Source organism: Corvus cornix, chromosome 1A (assembly GCF_000738735.6).
Source record: "Corvus cornix cornix isolate S_Up_H32 chromosome 1A, ASM73873v5, whole genome shotgun sequence".
Lineage (NCBI taxonomy): Eukaryota > Metazoa > Chordata > Aves > Passeriformes > Corvidae > Corvus > Corvus cornix.
Window position 1 is genome coordinate 52,360,535 of NC_047057.1, and position 22,108 is coordinate 52,382,642.

At 40.4% G+C, this 22,108-nt stretch overlaps 1 protein-coding gene across 3 annotated transcripts in view; it reads left to right on the top strand.

Moving 5' to 3' along the window:
* Nucleotides 1-22,108, top strand: part of LARGE1 (LARGE xylosyl- and glucuronyltransferase 1) — a 272,166-nt gene that overhangs the window by 147,013 nt on the left and 103,045 nt on the right. For all 3 annotated transcript variants that reach the window (XM_039570321.1, XM_039570320.1, XM_019292486.1), the window contains 2 exons: nt 309-432; nt 19,218-19,389. In XM_039570321.1, coding sequence (XP_039426255.1) covers nt 309-432; nt 19,218-19,389 — 296 coding nt within the window. The remainder of the gene's footprint in view (nt 1-308; nt 433-19,217; nt 19,390-22,108) is intronic.

Below are 22,108 nucleotides of genomic sequence, written 5' to 3' on the forward strand. Positions count from 1 at the left end.
TTGGCCTTTTTTTTTAAGGAGCTGGTGCAAGGGACAAGACTCTCAGCTGTTACAAATAATCACATTCCACTGAAGTCAAAGGGTCTGTATGTTTATAACCACCCAGAAACTGATTGAATATTTCTGCTATTGTCATGTGTGTTCAAATTGTGTCTCAGTATTTTGGCTACAGAGCAGGACTCCACCAGACATGCTGTACACTCCAAACTTGATGTCTTAGGTAAAGCTTTGTAAATTCTAATGTTGTCCTTTAAGAACAGGAATTGGAAACCTTTGAACTAATGCGTTTCTCTCCCTTCTCATATCAGGCGAAACCCACTCCACTTCCACCTCATTGCAGATGCAATTGCCAAACAGATCCTGGCAACTCTGTTCCAGACATGGATGGTCCCTGCTGTGCGCATAGACTTCTATGATGCAGATGAGCTCAAGGTAAAGACACACAGACACAGGTGTCAGTCATGTACTTCTGGTTTGATGTCATGCTTTGTTACTTATCTCCCTTGGCTGGTGACTTGCAGGGGAACTACTACCTGAAATACTCTCCCTGATGACAATTGATTCTAACTGACATGATTGTAGCCCCAATTGCACTTAACTAGAAGATGCTAAATGGCTAAAATCAGCACCGTTTCTCTGCTAATGGAATATGTTGTTTAGCAGCTTAGAATTTTACCTGCTCTCAAGAGGATTCTGTCTGTCCATCTGGTCCCATTATGTTTTTCTAAGGGTACTTCTTCCTAGTAGCAATGGTGGAATCTAAAGTGTCTTATTCATCAAGCCCAAATCTGTTCTGGAAACACTCAACTGCCCTGCATTCCTTAAGCACAGGTGTGTGACACCCTAAGTACACATGCTGTGATGAGCTACCAGTAGTACAATAGCTACCTTTGTTGTCTGAATGCCCTTCCAAAAGGAATGAATATGAAAAGAGTTCAAAGGGGGAAAAAAAATCACTTACTCAAAATAATTGTCTTTTCATAGTTAAAAAGTTTAATTCAGAACATGGAACCACAGCATTGATTTTGAGCTGTATTTTTTTTACCTGTGGAGGTAGAATGAAGTATTCAGATTTCATCATTTGGAGTTCGTGGCAGTAATTTGTATGACTTATCAGACTGTTCTGAACAGCACCTGAAACAAGAAAAAAAACAAAAGGTAGCAAATTGCAGTACTAAGGGGTAAATTCAAAGCACACCACGTTGTGAAATATTGAATACAAAAAGCTTTAGAAAGAGATGGGAAAGGGAAAAAAGTGATTCTTGAGAAAAGTACTTTGTTTCTGGTTTTATTTTTTATTGGTTCTTCTACATGAAGCCATAAGCCAATATTAACCTAATTAGCCAGAGATCTTCCTTCTGTTCTTTACAGCTTCATAGCAAGGAGGAGGTTTGTTCTTACAAATCTTGTATGTGCTTTTCTGCAAATTGTAGGGTTTTTAATTAGCCTCTCAGCTGGGGAAGACAGACCTCTTAGTGTTTTCCTTCTGGTCATTTGGGTATGGTCCAATCTAGTTAAGTAAATAATAACCAAGAGAGCTTACTTCAGTGATCCTGAAATTTCTGATTTATAGGCAAAGCACTGAGCAGATATGAGGCTACAGACCAAACTTGTTTTCTCCATCCCTCTTCACTCAGCCTTAATTTTTGTATGACTGGTGACCTAAATCCACACTAGACTATCTATAGTATATAACCCATAGGCTTTGGATTGAGGAGCACTTTCTAACTGGATGCACGTATAATAGGCATAAATAGGCCTTCCCAGGTTTGCCACTCTTGTTCAGAGCTCATCATGCTGCATACCAAGCAATTTCCCTGATTTCAGTGGCCAAAAAACCACAGTATATAGTACTGAGCATAGGGGAATGTGACAGACACTGCCAAAGGAGAGCAAGGAGTTATAAATATAAACAGAGTTTTTAAAGGCCAGGAATGATGCTGGCTCATATCCAGATCATTCTGTGGGTTTTAGCAAAGACAACAGAGGAGCTGTTTACAGGCAGCTGTAGGAGCTCATCTCATTTGTTTCCTGTGTAGCCCCTAGAGAGGATTTAATGATTGGTTTGGGTTCGTGTATTTCACCTGCACTCTTGGGAGCTATATTATGCTGCCTGGTGTTAAGAAAACATAGAGCTGATGCTGAATGTTTACTAGAAAGTCTGTCTTTCTCCGAAGTGATCTATGGATTCACTGTTACAGTATACTCTATGTTTCAGTTAAATGACCCTCCGTAGTTCTTTTTTAAACCTGTAATCAATACCAATTCCTGACTTGTAAAAGGGTTTAGACTGAGCAATTGCATGAGAACTTTCTTCTTAGCTTTCATTCACTTGTTTTGGAGCACATTTTGGCTGCTACAGAAAACTTTCCATTTCATGTTTGGTTTTTTCATGTCTGTTTTTTTTCCCACTGGGTATGTATGAGCTTCCAGCATCTTCCTTCTCATGCAGCAGGAGCTGACATGTCAGAATAAGCCCTTAAGTCCTGGGAAAAGTTCTGCTTCTGCTCCTGTTCTGCTCAAACACTGGAAGGGAGCACATAATATTAGATCCTCCATAAATAGTATGGATGCTTTTTTATTTTCAAGTAGCTATTTAGAATTCAGACAACAGTTTCCACTAGCATATTAATTTTTTAAAAGGCAGAATTTGGAGACTAAAATATTTGGTATTTGGCAATGTTTCTTAACATATCCTGCAGCTCTTAAAATACATGCTGTTAACTTGGAGTTTGAGCAATCAGTGTCCTGAAGGAAGGCATAGAAAATTAGGCTTGGCTGTGGCTGTTGTTTTCTCTCAGGTTTTAGAGGAAAACTGGACACTTCATTGCAAGAAAGAGAAGACAAGGTACCATAGATTATATCAGAATTTCTAAGGCCAGCAAACCAACCTATCTACTTTGCTGCTGTGAATTAAGCATGCCAGATGGTCCTTTTAAAATTTAGAGAGGACTTATTTTTCCTTTTGCAAGGTGACACAGCTGTTCACATTCCTGTTGCACCACAAAGAGCCTAGATTCATTCTCTCCCTAGAAGCAGCCAAACTACCAGCAGCCTGCTTGGAAGAGGGATGGAGCACAGGAAAGAATGGCCAGGGAAAGGTGTATTTTTGCTTGAGGCACATGATAGGGGATGGGACAGGAGAGGAGGATACTTGACTGTGGAGCTGAGCCAAGATAACGGCATTTCCAGGAAAAGGAGCTGGCACAGTTGAGATGGCAGCTTGCTGGATGTATTTCTTTAAACCAGTTAGTTTGATGACTTTAACAGCCAGTTCTACTAAGATGCTTGTAACCTTCCCCAGCATAACTTGGCCTGTCTCCTCACTGCCTTGGCAATAACCACGAGGGAGATAGATGGGTGCTTAAAAGCTCTCCCTCAACTTACAAGCTGTTCAGATTGTGAACTCTGTCCCGTTAACTAAACTTGCTACATGCAGTTAGGAATCAGCAATAAGCATCCTTGAAGTGTGGACTGCTGATAATGGTGCCAGTAATTGAACTGTTCTACAGCTACATACTTCATTCGTGCTCTGCTCAGTATGGCCCACACATAACTCTTCCAAATTTACGTGGCCACATATGGCCATGACTGCAAACTGGAAAGTTACTTGGCAATGTAAATTCGCTTTATATGATCACTTTAGTCATGTTAGTCAGCTTTGGTCCTAATGCAGTAGATATATTTGTTACAGCAATGCATCCCACAAAATAACTGAAAATTGTCTTCTTTGAACATTAAATGAAAGAAAAAAAACTACCTGTGAAACATTCATCCATTACAGCTGTGACTTGCAAATATCAAGCTGCAGGATATTGTGGTTTTTTCAGTTCAGTCTCATGTGAAGAAACTCCAGAGCAAACTATTCAAGATGTGCAGCTTGGGCACTTGGCTTCTACCCTTCATTGTTTAACATGGAATCTCATGTCAGTTCAGTCACAGGGAAATACAGGCATTAAACCCATTGTGATCTGCACTGTCCCAGAGCAGAAGGAACAGCTGATAAGGCTGTACTGTATGTGATGGGTGGAATACAGATGAGGTGAGTTTATTTTCCCAGATGTTGCCTGATGCACTGATGACAACAACATCAGGTGAGCTGAGGAAGGTAGAATGTAGAATGAGCAGTTGCCTGGTCTGCTGTAAATGGCCCAGATAACGCAGTCTCTTCATCACTGATAGAGCAGAAAAGCCATCTCCTTTAAGTCGTTTAGCCCACCTGTGCTGCAATTGATTTATGAACTTGAAGGGATGGTGAATAGGTTTTTTTAGGAGATGAACATTTTACCTGAAAGTGAAATGTGAAAAACTCTATTTTTTGCTGGAATATGGACAGTGTTCCAGCTTTTACTGTTCCCAGAAACAATAGACCAGTGCTGTGTTAGGTGATTTCATGTCAGAAATGTTGAAGTCTGCACACTCAGTCAAAATCAGTGGTCTGATCCAGAGAGAGCAACCAAACTGGGGTAATGCATGGCATAAAAATCACCTATCTTTGGGCATTTACTGAAGTATGAGATGAGTTACTTCTTAGCCACTTTCATCTGAACTTTGAAAACAGTTCACTAGGTCAGAAATTTACATCATTTGGACAGACATCACAAAATTCTCTTGAGTTAGAAGGGACCCACAAGGATCATCGAGTCCAGCCCTTAAGTGAAGGCCCCATAGAGAGATTGAACCCACAACCTTGGTGTTATTAGCACCATGGTCTAACCAACTGAGCTAATGGGCAAGGGCTGTGAGATTTAAGGAGAAAAATAAAGTTTAATTCTTTAATTATGAATGTCGTGTAGCTGGCTCTCAGGGCTGTGCCTATGTGCACCCCCAATGCACTTAAACTCCCACAGTGGTCCAGGAACTCCCAGGTTTGTTGTCTGCAGAGATGAGATAAAGGGCTGGTTTGAGACAGCAGCCTAAGTTGAAACCAGGTGATTGATGGAACCGCTGGCCATCTGCACAAGAAGTATTTGACAGCTTGTTACAGGAGCGGTCCCAGTGGGAATTTCAGACAGTTCTTGAGATTTCCCAGGCAGACCCTGCTGTGCCTAGACCAGTTTGTATGCTTAAGCGTGTCGATTAACATCCTGGGCAAAGAATCTGGCTGTCCCAGATATTCACAGACAGTTCCTGCTGCAAAGTTAATCAATTTTGCAAGAGTAAGACAGTCAATACAAACAGTTCCTGCATGTGTAGAAATGATCACATAGGACAGTCTTCTGTACATACTTAACATAGTTAGGAAATGTTTTGTATATAGGCTAAGGTAATCTGTAGTGATGCATTATGCTTGTCTTGTGGTGGTCAGGTAGGACCACAGGCCAGCTGGGTTACAAAAATTGTACAGAAACATGTTTTAGAGAGTCTCACCCAATCCAACTAAGATGACCCCGTAAGAGCTCTTGCAATGGAGACTCCCTTTACCATCTAGAGAGCAACCAAGTGTCCTGTCTGGCACATTGTATTGTCCATGCAGAAATGTTTCTAAATCAAAATCCCAATAATGTTAGCTGTTTTCAAGTATGCTCAATTTCTAAGTGTCTTGGCCAAAAGCAGCTCAAATGCCACGAAATCTCTGGATGCCAGCAGAAGCCCTTCCAATGAATGATAGCAGTGATAGGGCTGTATGTACTGTACATTGCCAGATACCAATTTTGGAACCATGATCAAACAAATACTTGTAACAGAATAGCAGATACCACCTGCTGAGCATGGGAGAGAAGGATTCTGATTGGCAGTGGGGGAGATGTGAGAGTGTATTTGACGAACAGATTATTAGCTTGGTGTTTTTCACATCAGCTTAAGAGGGTGACAATGATAACAGTGTCAATAAAGCCTTGAACAATAAAATTGGTCAGCATTCTCCTGCCTTCCACCATCTTCCTAGTCAAGAAGTTCCACTGGATGTTGCAGCCATCCATAACAATTTATTTCACAGTAATAGTGACTGATCCCTAAATTATCATGGATTGTATTTGCATTGCACTGCATGCAGATTATATATTGTTAAGGGCAGTGCAGGATTGTTTATCTGTTAAGTAGTTCACTGCATGGCTCAGAGGCAAACATAGAGTTGTAAGGCAGAAGTACACTACTTTCCTTCGTTTCTTTTCCACTTCACATGCAAGATCTAATTGCTATTAATGCAATACAGAATGAGAAACCCAGCATCTGTTTATGTTTACATTCATTTACGTAGCAGTAATATTAAATTAAAGTGTTTCTGTGGCATTGAGGATTTGATCTAAAACTGGCACGTGTTATGGGGAGCTTGCAGTGTTCCTGCATGTCACCAGCCTTTTGTCTTTCTGTAAACTGGCCTACTGCACGTCAGTGAAGTAAGAGGCATAGACTGCTGTTTCTCCTGCCCTTTTCTCTTCTCTTTAATTTTTTTTTTAGATATGCAGATTTAAGATTTTGAAAAACTAAGTCTACAATCAAAACATTTTACAGATTTCTATAACTTGCGTGGCTTAGTTTTAACTTGAATTTCCACTTTATAATTGAGATTTTGTGTATTTGCTTATGGACATATTGAATACTAGAGACCTGAAGTCTCAGGTGATGAAATATGCTTGTGGTTTTGACACAGTGCTGCCATGTTAAGAACGGGGTCTTTTATCTGTGGTTTTCAGTACAGATGACTGGACATTAACAGACCAGGTTTTGTAAGCCAAGATATTTTCCTTCAGAGTGTTTGGGAGGAAATTAGTATCCACCAAGAAACAGATAGCAATTCAAACTCCCCAGCACACTGGAACCTTTGTGAAGAGGTCATAATCTATCCATGCAGACTGAGTAGCCTAAGCAGTATTTTCTCTGCCCTCCCAGTCCCTCTTCTGCACAAAAAAAAGCAAACGAGGCATGTGACATTGAAGACTATTATTTAGATGTGTTTTCCATTATTATTCAGACCTAGAATATGAAGAAAGTAATTTTACATAAAATCAAACTGGGTCTTAAATTTCTGCCTAGTCTAAAGAGGTGATCAGAAAGAACTACCGTGGAAGTCACTGAGGCTGGTCAGAAATTGGTCATGATAATGGGACTCATAATGCCTTTCTGACTCAGCAGTTGTCATTTGCTTAGTGGCATGTAGCTTTCATGAGCAGCCTCACCGCTGACTTTGTGGAGGAAGGCAAGATAACAAACATGGAATAGTTTCTTGCAGATTTTAATGTAATTTTTCTTCAGATTTACAAATGTTGTCAGTGGATTTGAGATTTAGAACTGTTAGTTTGTTTACTGAGATGAAGCCCAGTGTGATGCAAGAAGGTGCAGTATTTCCTGGGCCTCTTTCAAGGGTTCCAGTCTGCCTCCTGTGTTACATTGTGCAGTGCTTCTGCTGCTATTCCAGAAGAAAGCCTCATGTCCGACTTTGTAAACCCCTTGTACTTTCCTGCAGTTGCTGGTGCTTTGAAAAAGCATTGGAGTTCTTTGTCAGTTTTATAACTGAGTTCTAATTGCTGTGGGTCTCTCTGTAGCTCCACCTTTTTCTTGATTCTAGGGAAAAGCAGTACAATTGTTCTGTTCTACGTCCACCAGGAAGATGGGATAGCTGCTCTGCGTAACATATGTGGAGCGAGGAATAAGGAGCCAACTCTCTTCCACTTAGCATCACCCACATTTGTATCATAGTAGCTGACTGTGACATTTCAATAGCAAGGATTTTTGTTTGGCATTCAGCTTCTTAAACATTGCTCATTGCAGCAACATGTGCTGCACCGCCAGGGAAGGCAATTTTAGCAGAGAATGAGAAAAAGATGAATAACTGCACATGAGATTTTCCAAAAATTACTCAGTTTGACAAAAATTGAAAAGCATACCCTGCAAAAAAACTAAAGAAGACACAATGTCTCGAACTAACTTCTGCAGCTATAGCTTGTTCCATGCATCCCCATTACAACAGCTGCTTTCTCAGAACGTTATCATCCACCTATGAGAAATGAAAGCATTTTGCTGTCCTAACCTTGGATGTACAGGAATTATTTGAACACTTTGATCTGCATGAGTGGTATAGGTTGTATATCCCTTGTACTTGCTGGGGAGAGTTAATAGTCATCCTGTGCTCCAGCACAGTTTCTTTCTTTGGCACCTGCAGGTAAAAAGCTGGGAAGACATATAATGACTAGAGCTTAGATGGTCTTAGATCTTAATGGCTTTTCACTTGCTCACATGGACACCTCCCTGTCAAAGGGCACTCAATTACTCACAGAGGAACAGCAGCGACTGTTCAAGGCATTCCTAGTCAGGATCAGTATTGATGCGAGCGTCTTACCAAAATGTTAAGTGATCCTTGCTTTTAGATTTACAGAGAACTGAAGTATATGTATTTCCATGTCTGAATGATAAGCTGAAAACAATAGGAGTCTGCAAGGACTCCCAAGAATATTCTTGATTCACTACCAGGGAGCTGAAATGGTTAGATGTCCTCATTTGTGAAGTACTTGGGTGTTGGCTTATTTCTGAGAAACAACTGGTATTCAGGGAAGTGCTGGTCAGCAGATCAGATGTGAGCTACTTCCCGTGAAACAGTTCAACAGGCAGTGTAGGTACAATGTATTCTGGAGGACTGGGGCTGAAATAGTCATTCTTGTGGAGAAAAATGATGTTCACCTTGTCTGGGCACACCTTTCTGTGTGACACGTTTTCACAGCACTGAAAATGACAAAGCCATGCTGTGTGCCTGGCACAGCACAAGCACACACTGAAATCACTCTTCTCATAGCTCTTCTGAAACCATCTCAGTCCAGGTAAGGGTGTCCAGGCTGATTTTAGTTTTGAGTACTTGTCCTAAAGGGAGGATCTATAATAATATTGTTAATGAAATGCCATTGATGGATAGTACCTCTTTTTGAGTCAGCTTGGTACGAGAACATTTGAACTTCTAAATTGAGAAGTTTTGTTTCTGTTAGTGGAGGTATCACTTTTCAGGTCAATCTGCAATCCTACAGTTTCATTTTTTTGAGATATGTGTAAGGTTATTAATGAGATGCCACTGGTGGTAATTTGACTCGAGTCATTTCTCTTAGTGGAGCTAACATGTTTCAGATCAAACAATTTAATCCTGTGAAAGTTTCATTCTTTGAGCTTATGTTGATGGTGTCTAGGTCTCTGTTTTTCAGAAACAAAAACTAAAACTGAGTAATATTTTGATCCTGTGGTAATTTTCCCATATACTCCTCCATTACTTCAGATTTCCTTTCACAGCTGAATGGAAGTTTCACAGTTTTTAGCTGACACAGACGAAAGCCTATAAAATAGTCCCATCTATTTTGTTTTAATGAGACATTTGGGACCTGTGTCCACCTGTCTGATTGCAATTTTATCTGATGGTCTTTAGGGTGAAACTACAAAATTACATGGAATTAGGGTGTCATTGGTGGTCTTAGCCCTCACACAGATGTTTCAAGAAGTACTTCAAGAAGTTATAAGAGTTACATACCTACTACATGGACAATTCATTTAAACACTACTCCTGCAAATTCACTCTTATCTGAAATATTTGATGCTATTTAACCAGACGCAGGGCAGCTAACTAGACTGATGTCTTGAACTTCAAGTTCAGTGTTTCTTGCTTTTGAAGGAGCCCAGCTTTCCCAATGTCTTTATTTTTTTCAGATTGTTTCTCTGCTTAGTGCTGCATTGTTTGAGAGACATCATAGCTCTTTCTAATAACAAAGAAAAGGAACACTTCTTTGCCCCCTGTCACATTCACTGCTTCTTACACTAGGTTATTGTTAGTTTTGCTTGTTCATAATTGTAATACTTTTTATCTTCTATTATTGGTTTTATTCCAGATGTATTCCTGGAGCGTTTTAGTCCCCAGAAGTTTTGATCTATTATAGTACTTACCGCTGGAGAAAAGAACACTGCTTTACGTAATTTTTGCTCCCATGAAGCAATAATTGTGATATAAAAAGTTCCACTCACCTGCTCTCCAACTTTGCAGGATGGAGGATGATTTGTTTTCCTGCAAAGTCTTTGCTTTTGGTGAAAATAAGAGATGTAAGAGTTCTTTATGGGATATAGCATTTATTCCACTGGTTCGATGTGTTTTCCACCCACTAATGGCATTTTTTTGGTGCAGCATTTTCAGCTGTTGAAATTTTACTGTTCTTACTCTTTAGGCAGAAACAGTTTAAGTCTGGAGAAAGGTGATTTTACTGGTGAGATGCCCTATAGTAGGTAGAGATTATCTTCTGAATAGAAGAATGCGTCCTTTTTCTCATATGTATTTGCTATGTTTTGACTTTGTGTTAAAATGTCAGAGGTCTGGTGGAAGCTGCATTTCCATATCCTTTCCACAAATCATCCTAGGACATCAGGAGAGTTCTTCACTGGGAGGGTGGTCAGTCACTGGAACAGGTTTCCCAGGGTCATGTCACCAAGCTCGTGAACTCTGGTCATGACTTCAAGCCTGATGATGGACACTCCTCTTAGTCATATGGTTTAGTTTGAGGTAGTCCTGTGAGGAGCAGGGAGCTGCACTCTTTGGTTCTTATGGGTGCCATCTAACTTGAGACAGTCTATGATTGTATGATTCTGTATTTTGCAGCTCTGGGTGTTGAATACTGTTTTGTATGGATACGAACAAGATGGGGATCTTTCAGGCTTAAAAGGGTGGGAAGTCATTCCCTCAGCATTTTTGGTGTCTGGTTGGGGATTTTTTTGCACACGGTAACTAGTATTTTAGACCTGCAATCTCCTGCCAGGCATTACTTGGTTAGCAATAGTCACTGTAACTGTTCTGCAACCTTCTTTCATCATCCTTAAAAAAAGATTTTCTGGTAGGGAAAGAATCCCACTTTAAATAAATTTTTGTCACTGAGTTGAGGCTGTTTATCCAACATAACATGTGTTTATGCAAGATATTGCATTGTTTTTATTCTGGATGGTGCATCTTGATGACACCTGTTTGTTATCCTGACATCATGCAAAATACAGGCTGTGTGCCTCTGGACTTTGACCCCAAGAGCTGCATGGAAATGTGCTAGAGCATGGAATGGCTGCAGCTAACGTGCATGTACCAGCATAGTTATCTAAGTCAAAAAGCTGACAGTGATAATATTTTCATGGATTTGTATCTTCCCTGATGAATTAACACAAAGAGCTTGTTGATTGAGTTCACTAGCAATTAAAGCGGGCAATTGATCATTCTTATCTTTCCGTACAGATGAAGCGAGAAGGGCAGCCATGAGTTCTCACCACTGGGCAAATTCTAGCCAGATCTACCTGTCAATCAGCTTTGAGCAGAAAGCTCTGGCTTCCTGCCATTTTATCTACTTCAGCTTGTTTGTTTCTTTTCATTCATTCACTGACAGGAAGAAAAAAAAAAAAAAGGCTTTATCTTATCTTCTAGGGAAGATTTTTACTTTTGTCTCTTCTGGGAGGATGGTGTTTGGCTGGTTCTCACTGACCTCTCTCAGGATGCTCAGACTTTTGTAGGTCCTCCACCCTTGATGGCTGTGCTGAAAACAGCTGGAGTTGAGGCTAGAGGCCCAAAAGGAACAAGAAACAGCACTAACTGAGACTGGCCAGACTTTTCTGTTCTGCAGTCTCATCTTGCACAAATGAAGAGAGGCAAACAAAGCATTTTCAGCATTTTGGAGATAGCAAGAAACAGTGAAGAAATTCAGAAAGTCTCAGATGAGAGTAAAGAAAAGGACTGAGATAGAAACTGGCCATTTTAGTTTGATTTGGCTAAACAAGGTGGGAGAAAAGCCAGCAAAATGCCTAAGGGGAGGGAGATGGTCCTTAAAGGTCCCAGTAGGTGAATTACCCTTTGGTCATTTCTTTTCTGAAGAAGCTGTATGGCTGAATGTCTTGTTACCTAAATGGCAGAGACAAAAAAAAAAGCCACATCAGTTTTACTTTATTTCTGCAGTTGCAGCCATATAAGGCATATTGGTTCCAAAAACAGAGCATGGATAAGCTCTTGGTACCCTCAGTTAATTTTGTTGTTAAGGAAGTTGTTTTGAAGAAGCATCGTTAAATCAGGTTTTTCCCACTTTTCTGCCCTTTGGGTGCATGAGTGTATTGGTGAGAGATTTGAAAAGAAAGAAAGAAGAAAAAAAAGTCCTCAACATCAGTCAGACTGTGTTACGGACTTTGCTACAGAGATGAGAATTAATTTGCAGTTATTTTCCTTTGCTGTATGCTGATGCTGATTTGGGAGGTTTTGTTCATTCTGCCTTTTTAATATCTAATCTTCCTTTCCAGTTGTGGCTTGCTCCACGGTTTCTGCATTTGCTCTACATTATCCAGGACCCAGAGGTTCAAATAATCATCCATTTCTATCTCAACCTTTTTGCTCACTGCTATTTGTATCCAGACTTGTTGCATGCATGTGTGGAAGATGCATCTGTTTCTTAAAGTGAAAGATGAGACAGAATTCTGTTAAAGTCACCAGTGCTTCTGTGATGAGTAAGAACAACAGCCACAAAGGCCAGCAGAAATAGGAAAATGATTTTAGCAAAGATGTATAAATTCCTTTCTCCTTACAGTTGTTTCTTAGAGCAACTTATTATTATTTCTTAAAATACTCAGAAACAAGAAATTCTGAATCTAGAAAAGTTACCCAGCTTTGCTGGATTTTTGGTTTCCTTGACAACCATTCATATAAATAGTAAGGACTTGTTACGGGGGGAATATCAGTATGATCAAAACCTGTGAATTGCACAGGAAAAAAACTAAATTCAATGTTGAAGTTACAAGTTATCTGGCAAACATTAATAGAAGAGTCTATTTTTGTTTAAATAAGGCTCTTCTGTTAATGTTTGCTGGATGCCTGACAAGGATGGAGCAAAGGCAGTGATTTTCTGAAGGTGAGAAGCAAGGAGATTCCTTTTGGCATTCCTTCTGAGAAAACTATTGGAGATGACAGTAATCTTCTTCCTGCTAGGATCTTGGATGACTTGGGATTTCTCTCTCTCAATCTAGGTTGTTATTATTATTATTATTGTTATCTGTGAAAAAGAAATGTGCTAAAGACAGGCATGAATGTTTATCCATATTTAAACACTAACCTATTTGTCTCCTTCCTTCGTGATTCAGTTAACCCAGTCTCAGCAACATGGTATTGGTACTGCTCTCCTGGAAGCAGGACAGTAAGAAAAGGGATCAGTCACATGTCCCTGCAAAGAGCTTAGATATTGTGAGGTACAGTCAATGTAAAACAGGAAGGATTATCCTGGAACTAATCCTGAGCAGTTCTAGTGCTGCTGGAATTGTGACTCAAGTTTCAGGAATGTGGGAAGAGGTATGGCATATATTCACAGCAGGATGAAGTTCTCCCTGTGTGAAAAACAGTGATGAGAAAAACTGTGCATGAAGAAAACTTCCTGTCCTGTGCCAGCAAATCAATGTTGTTTGTTTACCCCTTCTTTTTATGCTTTATGTTGCAAATCACAAAATATGATCATCCTTAAAATGGTGGCAGTTATTTTCCTCCAGTTTAGAAATGACATGAAAGCCCCAGTTCTGTTAGCTTTATCTTAAATTAAGGCCACATGATTTAAAAAAACTGTATCTTGCTACTTGTAGTGTTCATAGTAGCAGCAAAGCACTAAGCAAGTAATGAAAAAGCTGTGAAAAAAAGTTGTCAGCTGCGTCTAGAAAGTTATTTATCCAATCTGAGGAAATAGCAATTTGTATTGTTATCTGATTCACACATCAGAATTTCAGGGTTGTTTCCCATGCCTGGGACATTTGTAAGGGCTGCCTGAAGGCAGCAGCTACAAAAGGCTTTGGTTGGTTTTCCTTCACAGAGATCCCTCCTGCTGTAAGTTCTTTCACCATGCACACTGCACTGGTTTTCAGATCAGTGTCAGATACAATTCAGCTACAACTTGTGCAGATTTAAAACACTGCGATTTTGCTGTGGCCTGGAATTTTTTCTGTTTGCCTTTTTTTAAGATTTTGAAGTTAGTTTATCATCTGACTGATGCAATTTTCAAGGAAGGTAGTGCCTATGTTGAAGTTGGTAAGAGCAAGTAGATGCTGAATACTTCTGGATATCCATGTTTCCATTGAGTCATTCACTACAAAACCTGATTCACATTTCTCTTTATTTTAATCAGTTTATTCTAGATGCCAGATATTTTTAATGGTAAAACCCAGAATGAAAGCTCTGGGGAGGCAAAATCTACAGACTACATTTTCTACTTCCCTTCACCTTTCCTGTTTTCTGAGTTCTTCTGTTTGCTGCTGGCTGTTTTCCCCAGCACAGGGAATCTGCAGCCATTGAGTCTGGATGGTGGTGGAATTGGGTTCTGTTTGATCCCATTTATGAGCCCACCTCTGGGGTGGGCAAGGAGGGATGCAAGTGGCACCTTGTGCCTCCAGGGCTGCTGATTCTCAGCCTGGTGCATCACCCCAGCCAGCCTGACCTACAGGCTCCTGCAAGGCACTGACCTTTGTGGTGCTTTGGTGGAGTCAGCTGAGCAGCAAGGGTGTCTGATTTGGAGTGGGGAAGGGGATGCTATGTCATAGCTATGGATTATTTTGATTGATTTTTTTTTTTTCCCCAAGCATATCTAGGAAGATGCAGTGAATGTAGTGACAAAATCGATACGCTATTGAAGGTTGCATTTTTCCAGGGTAAAGTGTTAAAGGACATGCTGCCATGGAAGACACTTTATCATCCAAAATTCCATCTTACAATGCTGAGCAAGAAGCACTTCTTGTAGCTCAGAGAGTGCTGTGGTGCCATATATTCTGTGGGAAAGTGAGGAATTTCATTAAGAAAATGGAAAGAAGTACTGTTTAACAGAGAAGGGTGTCTGACAGAACCCTCATGAAGTTCAACAAGAAGTGCAAAACCTTGCACATGGGAACTACCCCATGAGCCAGGAATTTGCCCTTGCAACAATGACTGCATTAGAGGAAAAGTTGACAGCAGATCAGGGGAGGTAACTGAACATTGGCACAGGTTGCCCAGTGAGATTGTGGGGTCCCTGTCCTTGGACATAGTCAAAAGCCATCTGGACGTGGTCCCGTGCAACTGGCTCTGGGTGGCCATGCTTGCCAGGGGGAGGTTGGACCAAATGACTTCCAGAGGTCCCTTCCAAGTTTTTTCTGTGATTTTGTGATGTATGGAGTACAACCTATTCATCAGGAAAAGTCAGGATAGAATTTTCCTGTGGTAGGGAGGTAATCAGAAGTCATTAATGGGGGAAATGCTTTTAGAAGGGAAACTTTTATTTATAGAAGGGAAATACAATCTTAAGTTTATGCAGTTGCTAGCTAAAACTTTTGAGAGCTTTTTTTAATGGTACTGTTATATATCACCTCCCAATCCCAAGAAGCATGTAGCAAATCAGGCTGTTAAGCTGTCAACCTCCAGAGCTTCAGAGAAGATAATGAGAGAAGCATGTACTGTCCTACAGTCCCATAGAGCCTTAGTTTAGCTTTCCTCTGCTTTTGTGCTTGCTACTGTTCTGATGCTTCACTCTGTGTGTATGTGAACAAGCACTAAGGTAAGACAGCTGATACAAGCAAGGGTGACCTGCCCTTGTACAGATACTTCACCTACAGCTGTGGAGCAGTCAATATTCACCTGGGAAGCCTGGGCAAGTTTCCCCATCATCTGTTCATTGAGGAAAAGAGCATATTAAAAAAGAATTTAAAAACCACACAATTCCCTGAAGAAGTACAGTGTAAGCATTGAAGACTGGCTTGGATATATTTGTGATGACTTGGTATGAGAGTTGTGCTTTGGGATCGTAATGTGTGTGCAAAAAGACTCAAGTGTTTTTAAAAATAAAAATACCTAAATGCTTGGGAATGTAGTCACTGTACAATTCATTCACAAAGAGAGAACGAGCCACCATTTCCTCCTGTCTCAGTCAAGGAAACAGGGAAACTTGATTTTCAGCTCCATGTCTGTATCAGACTTCTCTTTTAAAAACGACACTTTTGCTAACTGTAATGAACATTTATACAGTGGTAGCAACTGCGAGAAAGCTGAGTCAGGCTGTGTACTGCAACTGTGATTTAGTCAGCTTTTCCCAGAGATAGAGCACACTTAGGGAAGACAACTTACTCATGAAGTATAGCTGAACATGGGGACTGTTGCTTCCACCTTTCTGGCATTGACCAGATGGTCACTTATGTGCTGCATGAAAACTCACGGGCTTGTGATTTTTATATTCAAATAATTTAGATAATTTAGTGTGTTTTCAGTCTTCAGTTACGAAAAGAATAAAGATGGTTCTGATGAAAGACCTTTAGTGAATAGATGCTATTTCACTTAAAAGAATCAATGTCAGCACCAGCTAAATGATTTTCTGTACTCTACTCTCATGAACAAAAATACAGATCTTGAGAACTAGAGATCCAAGGTGTGCTATTTCTGCTCAACTGGGAATTATACAAATGGCAAAGTATGTCACAGTTTTGTTTTGCTCTCTTCTTTTACTGACTGTTTTTTAATGTTCCTGACGTATCTTCTAGGAATATTTGTTCTCTGAAGGAAACTGATCTAGCTTGTTAGCAGATGATTCACAAACATGCCATATATGGGCCATTTTAACTATGCTAGAGAAACAAAACTGTATTAAAACTTACAGAAAGTATTTAGACAGTATATAGAAAAATGGGGTTTTTTGAGCAGAAGCCACACCCTTCTTAGAGGACAGAGAATCCTTTCCCCCTGCCCCCAGCAATGATCTGAGGTGATACAGAATAACCTCCAGGTCCTGTTCAAAACTAGGACAAGGACTAAGTACTTATTCCGCATTGTACCTGTGTATTTCTTCTCATGAGACTACATCTAGTACCCAGGGAGTGAGCCTTCACAGTGCTCTTGTGTAGCGTCAGGAGTTTTCCTTAACATGAATTTGGAACTGTTACATTATTCATGAATAGCAAAGCCATGAAGAAATTATGCTGGGGACTAATTAGGATCTCTGTTTGTGTCTTAGTTAACTCTGCATCACAGGAGAGAAAACTGTGGATAAATTGAACAGATTGAGAGTCCCAGCTTCAACATATCCTCAAATCCAACATGTGCCAGCCAGCTTTGAGGGACCATTTGGAATAGGGGCTGCCCCTTTCATTTTTAGAAGTGATCCTTTCAGACATCAGGCTTCAGGATGGCAGGCTTTTGGCGTCTGTGGGCCAGATCAGAAGGAACTGCCAGACAAGGGCTCCTTCCCTGCAGTGACACATGGCAGTGGTGTTAGAAAAGGGGAATCCTGAGAGCAAAGAAAATAACTGCACCTTGAAGGTGATTTACTTTTCCAGCCACCTTTTACCTTCCCTGCTTGTGTCAGCCTATTCATGCAACATATGAACCCCTACCTTACTAGGCTTATTTGCATAAGCACACTGTGTGTTTTTCTGGAGAAGTATTTCAGCTAATATAATGAAGGACATGCCACCCAAAATTAATAATGTAGCAATGGGTAAAAGCAAACTCAAGTCAATAAAATGACTGACTCTTTTAACATGTCAGGTATGACTGGTCTAGCACAAGGATATCAAGTGGCAGATTCAGAACAATACAGTTCGCAGAAGCAAAGTAGATATTGCTTTGCTTCGCTTTCCTTTGCTTTGCTGACACCTTGATGTGATGGTCCATTCCTAAAGCCACCATGTGGGAGAGCAGGGACCACAAATAATTAGAGTTTTGAGGGTGTGAATTTGAAATTATCTCTGTTACACACAGAAGGCATTTCTGGGGAGCATTGAGTTTTGAATAAACCAAACAAAGCTTCACACTTCAGTTTGCACTTTCTGTTTTTATTTTATGATAACCTGCTTTTCCTGCCTTTTCCCTGAAATTCTTGTCTTTCTCCTTAAAGGTTTGCTCTACTTCCCTCTGTCTTTTTAATGAACTTTGTAGTGGGAGAGTGCTCTGTCCTAGTACAGGAATCCTGAGAATACAGAGAAAAGTTGTGTGCCATTTTAAAGGGAATAGAGCAGGTCAGCTTATATCATCAGAGGCCTTGTTACTTTATATTCAGAAAGAAATTTGCTCTAAGCACCTGTTATTAGCCTTTCTTCAACCACACTTCCACCTTCCAAATGTAGGAACACATACTTTTACAGAAGGTTTTCTCTAAGGATTTTGGGGGAAATGACTTTTTTTGTGCAAATGTTTTTTCATTTAATAAAATTTATAACAGCAATGAATAGATATGAGATAGTTAACCAACAGAATAGATCTCCTTGCTTTTATGACTACAGAGTTTCTGCCTACTTTCTCTATGTAACAGGCCAGGATGAATCCTGAAATCTGTCTCGCTCAAGTCCCCTGTAGACAAAATACTGATTGAAGTTAATGGGAGCACAACTCAAGGGAAAACTTAAAATCTGGGAATTGCAGTGGATGTTAAAACAAACAAGAGGAGTTTCAGACAGGGAAATAGGAACTTCTCAAAAACTTCTGTATCCCACTTTAAGCAGAAACTTTTGATACTTTCTTTGTGAAGAAAACAGAGAGAAAACTAAACATAGCTTGTGGAACATCCTGGTGCCAATAGTGCCAATTCCATTACAGAATTTTGTCTCCCAGCTTCATTTTAGAAGCTGTGCAATGTTTTGTTTAGCCCTTACTGAAGAAATGAAAATGCCTGAGTTTGCCACATTCAATACATAAAACTAAAAAATGTGGCTAAAAATGTTCTGTCACTTTCTAGACTTTTGAGCATGTCTGTGTAATCACAGTAGCTTTAAGTTAAAGATGTAAGGCTAGAGGAAAATTTGAGTTTGTAAGAAACAAGGGGTTTTTTGCAATTATCTGGCCCATTATTTCAAATGAGTGGCCTTTTGAAATTCTGACCGCCAAATCTATAAAAAATATAAGGAAAATATTATGCTTGTTACTTCTGCATCAGAGAAAATTTTGAGAATGACTAACACGTATTTTTTTGCAGGTAATGTACAATATACCTGAAGTTTTAGACTAAAATTGTATTTCAGTTTTATCAGGACACATGGATGTCTCAGAATGAATTCTACCAGACCAGAAAGGCTCAACTAATTTTAGTTATATTGTTTAAAGAGGCTGCCTCTAAGAACTCTTTTTCCCCGAGCTTTCAGAAACAATAGTGTATTTCAGAGCTTCTGAAGTAAATTTAAAAACAGACTTTTAGATGACTTTCCACTTCAGAGATCTTCCACTAGTGCAAGAAACTAGTGTCAGGAAAAGTTTCTCTTTCTAATGAAGATTATTTTTTCTTCCTCTTTCCCACTTCCCATTTCCTGTCAAGTCTGAAGTGTCTTGGATCCCCAACAAACACTACTCTGGGATTTACGGGCTGATGAAGTTGGTTCTGACTAAGACTCTACCTTCCAATCTTGAGCGAGTCATTGTCCTCGACACAGACATTACATTTGCCACTGACATTGCTGAGCTATGGGCCGTCTTTCACAAGTTCAAAGGTATTTTAATGATTTTTTTTTTACTGTCCTTATTTGTGGGGGGAGGGAGAATGATAAGGCAAGCAGTACAGTGGGCGTGAAAGGGCTAGCTGAGGTTTGTTAAATGTTTTCGCTCTTCCAGTTTTTGGTGTTTGAATGTAATTGTGTACTTTGTGAGCCCTTTTTCAATGATGTTCTGTATGGAATAATTGACAACACCGATTATCTATGTAGTTTGTTTTATTGGTGTGATTATTTGGGGCAGGTTAGAGCCTGACAATACAGTAGATGATAAAGAATGATGAGCATGCTGTAGTTATGTACCGTTCAATACCGCTTATTCTATACTTGGAAAAACTTAGGTTTTATTATATTTTTTATTAATAAAACTTGATTATTACTTTCAGTGTAACTTTTCCATATAACCACTGAAAATGAGTGAAGCTGGGGTCAGTCTTGAGCCAGGGAGGAAAATGAAGGGAGCAGAGTTACACCTGTGAATAGAAATAAGTTGCTGCTTGCTTCTCTTAATGAGTTGATAAAGGGTTTTGGATTTTAAGCACCTAAAATAGTTTCCCCTACCTCTTCCCATTTCCCACAGTTCCTTGGAAATGTAATTCATAGTTGGACCAAGAAAGGAGACTTTCAGAGCAACTCTGTAAGGACATGCTGACAAAAACATTTCCCACTACCCTGTCACAAAGTAGACCACTTTCTGGCTAGCACACTGCTAAAACCATTTAATTCTTGCAGGTTCCAGTGTTGCCAGCTGTTCAGAATCAGAGACATACCCTATTGTTCTCCTCTTGCCCTCAGAATATGTATTACAGGGCTGGTAAGTGTAGAGACAGTCCAGCATCCCAGTTTAAAGGTTTACAATCGTGCAAAAGCGTAGCCTTGATGTGTTTCATCAGCTCTCTCAAAATTATCTCAAGCACAGTCAGCCTAAGCAAATGGGAGTATTTATTTAGAGAAGCCAAAATACACCACTCCATTTGGAGGGAGCCAGGAAAGAGCACATTTACTGTACTTATCCCCTGCTGAAATCCACAAGGCCTGCCTTCCCCAGTACCCAGCTCTGGGGCAGGACGTATTAGCTTCAGCTCTACAGTCAAGGACTGGGTTCCTTGGAGAAGAGCTTACTTCTTCATGCATTTGTTTCCTTTCCCTTCTGTGGATACACTGATGTCTTTTCAGCAAGCCACTTAATTGAATTATTCACAAGCTTTCTTCATTAAGGATTATAAAATTCTCCCTCCTCTTCAGGTATTGTTCTAACCTCTTCACCAAGCCTTTCCCTGCACTGAACCTTGAGTTTCATGTAAACATGCACCTTGACAACCATAAGTAACATAAATGTATGCATAGGAAGTAATGCTGTGCTACTGTACTGTCTCACTGTGTGCAGCTGTCCCATTAATAACAATATTTGACTGAACATGGTGTATTAGCATGTCCTAGCAGGAAAAGAAATGTGGGTAAATAGAACTTGGGCATAGAGGACTGCATGGGCAAAGAGAGCAAAATCTGACTTGCGGCAATGAGGGGGATTATCTCCTTGCTTATAATTTCTGTCATTTCAGTGAAGGATTCCTTGCTTTTTTGCTGGGGAGCAAAACCAAGCATGAAGACTGCTTGTGAAGAGAGGAATGTGGAGCAGAGGCAGATGTAAGATTGAAAGGAAGTACAGGCATAAAATATGGAAATACGGAGAAGAATAATGAATGGAAGTAAAATGTGTATAAATCAGTCTCCATAGAGCTAGGCAAGAATGTTCATCTGGTTAGAGCTGTGAAAAACTCTAACTTACACATGGAGACAGAATTCCTGTGCTATTGCCCTCATAACATGCATAGCACAACTCCCAAATGCATGATTTTGTAAGTTGTCCCGTGTGTCTTTTTAATTCCAGCTGACCACCTGCTTCTGCACAGTTTTTTAATCCTGGCAATAAATTGGTCAGTGTCTACATCCCCTCATCTCCCAGGCACTCATGCACAAACAAAGAATAGATGAGACAATCCCATAGCCCCAGGTGTTGAGCTGGGCGAAGACTTTAGATCCTAAATGCTGGGGAAGTGAGAGAAGATGTCCAAGCACAGGCTTGTTCCCCAGCCTGTGTCATAGGCTGCAGTTCCATTAGCAAAGATGACCTTGATGATGGTGACATCAGAGTTGAGTGTTGAAGGGTAAGACTCAGAGGGAAAGCCAACAAAGCAGGTACCTGGTGGGAGGCTGTTGTAGACCACGCAGCTGGGATGAGGAGGCAGAAGAAATATTCTGTAAGCAGCTGGGAAGTCTCACAGTCGCTAGCCCTTGTTTTCGTGGGGGACTTGAACTTACCAGAGGTCTGCTGGAAATGCAACACAAGGAGAGGAAGCAGTCCAGGAAGCTCCTGGAGTGTGTGGAAGATAATTTCCTGACACAGCTGGTGAGGGAGCCAGCCAGGGGCAGTGCCTGGCTGAATCGGTCAGCAGACCAGGCTAACCAGGACTGCAGGTTAACAAATGTGATGCCCATCTACAAGAAGGGCTGGAAAGAGGATCTGGGGAATTAGAGGCCTGTCAGCCTGACCTTGGTGCCAGGGAAGGTCATGGCGCAGGTCACCTTGAGTGCCATCATGCAGCATGTGCAGGGCAACGAGGAGATCAGGCCCCATCAGCCTGGGTTTGTGAAAGGCAGGTTCTGCTTGCCCCACCTCATCTCTTTCTGTGACAAGATGACCCACTTAGTGGATGAG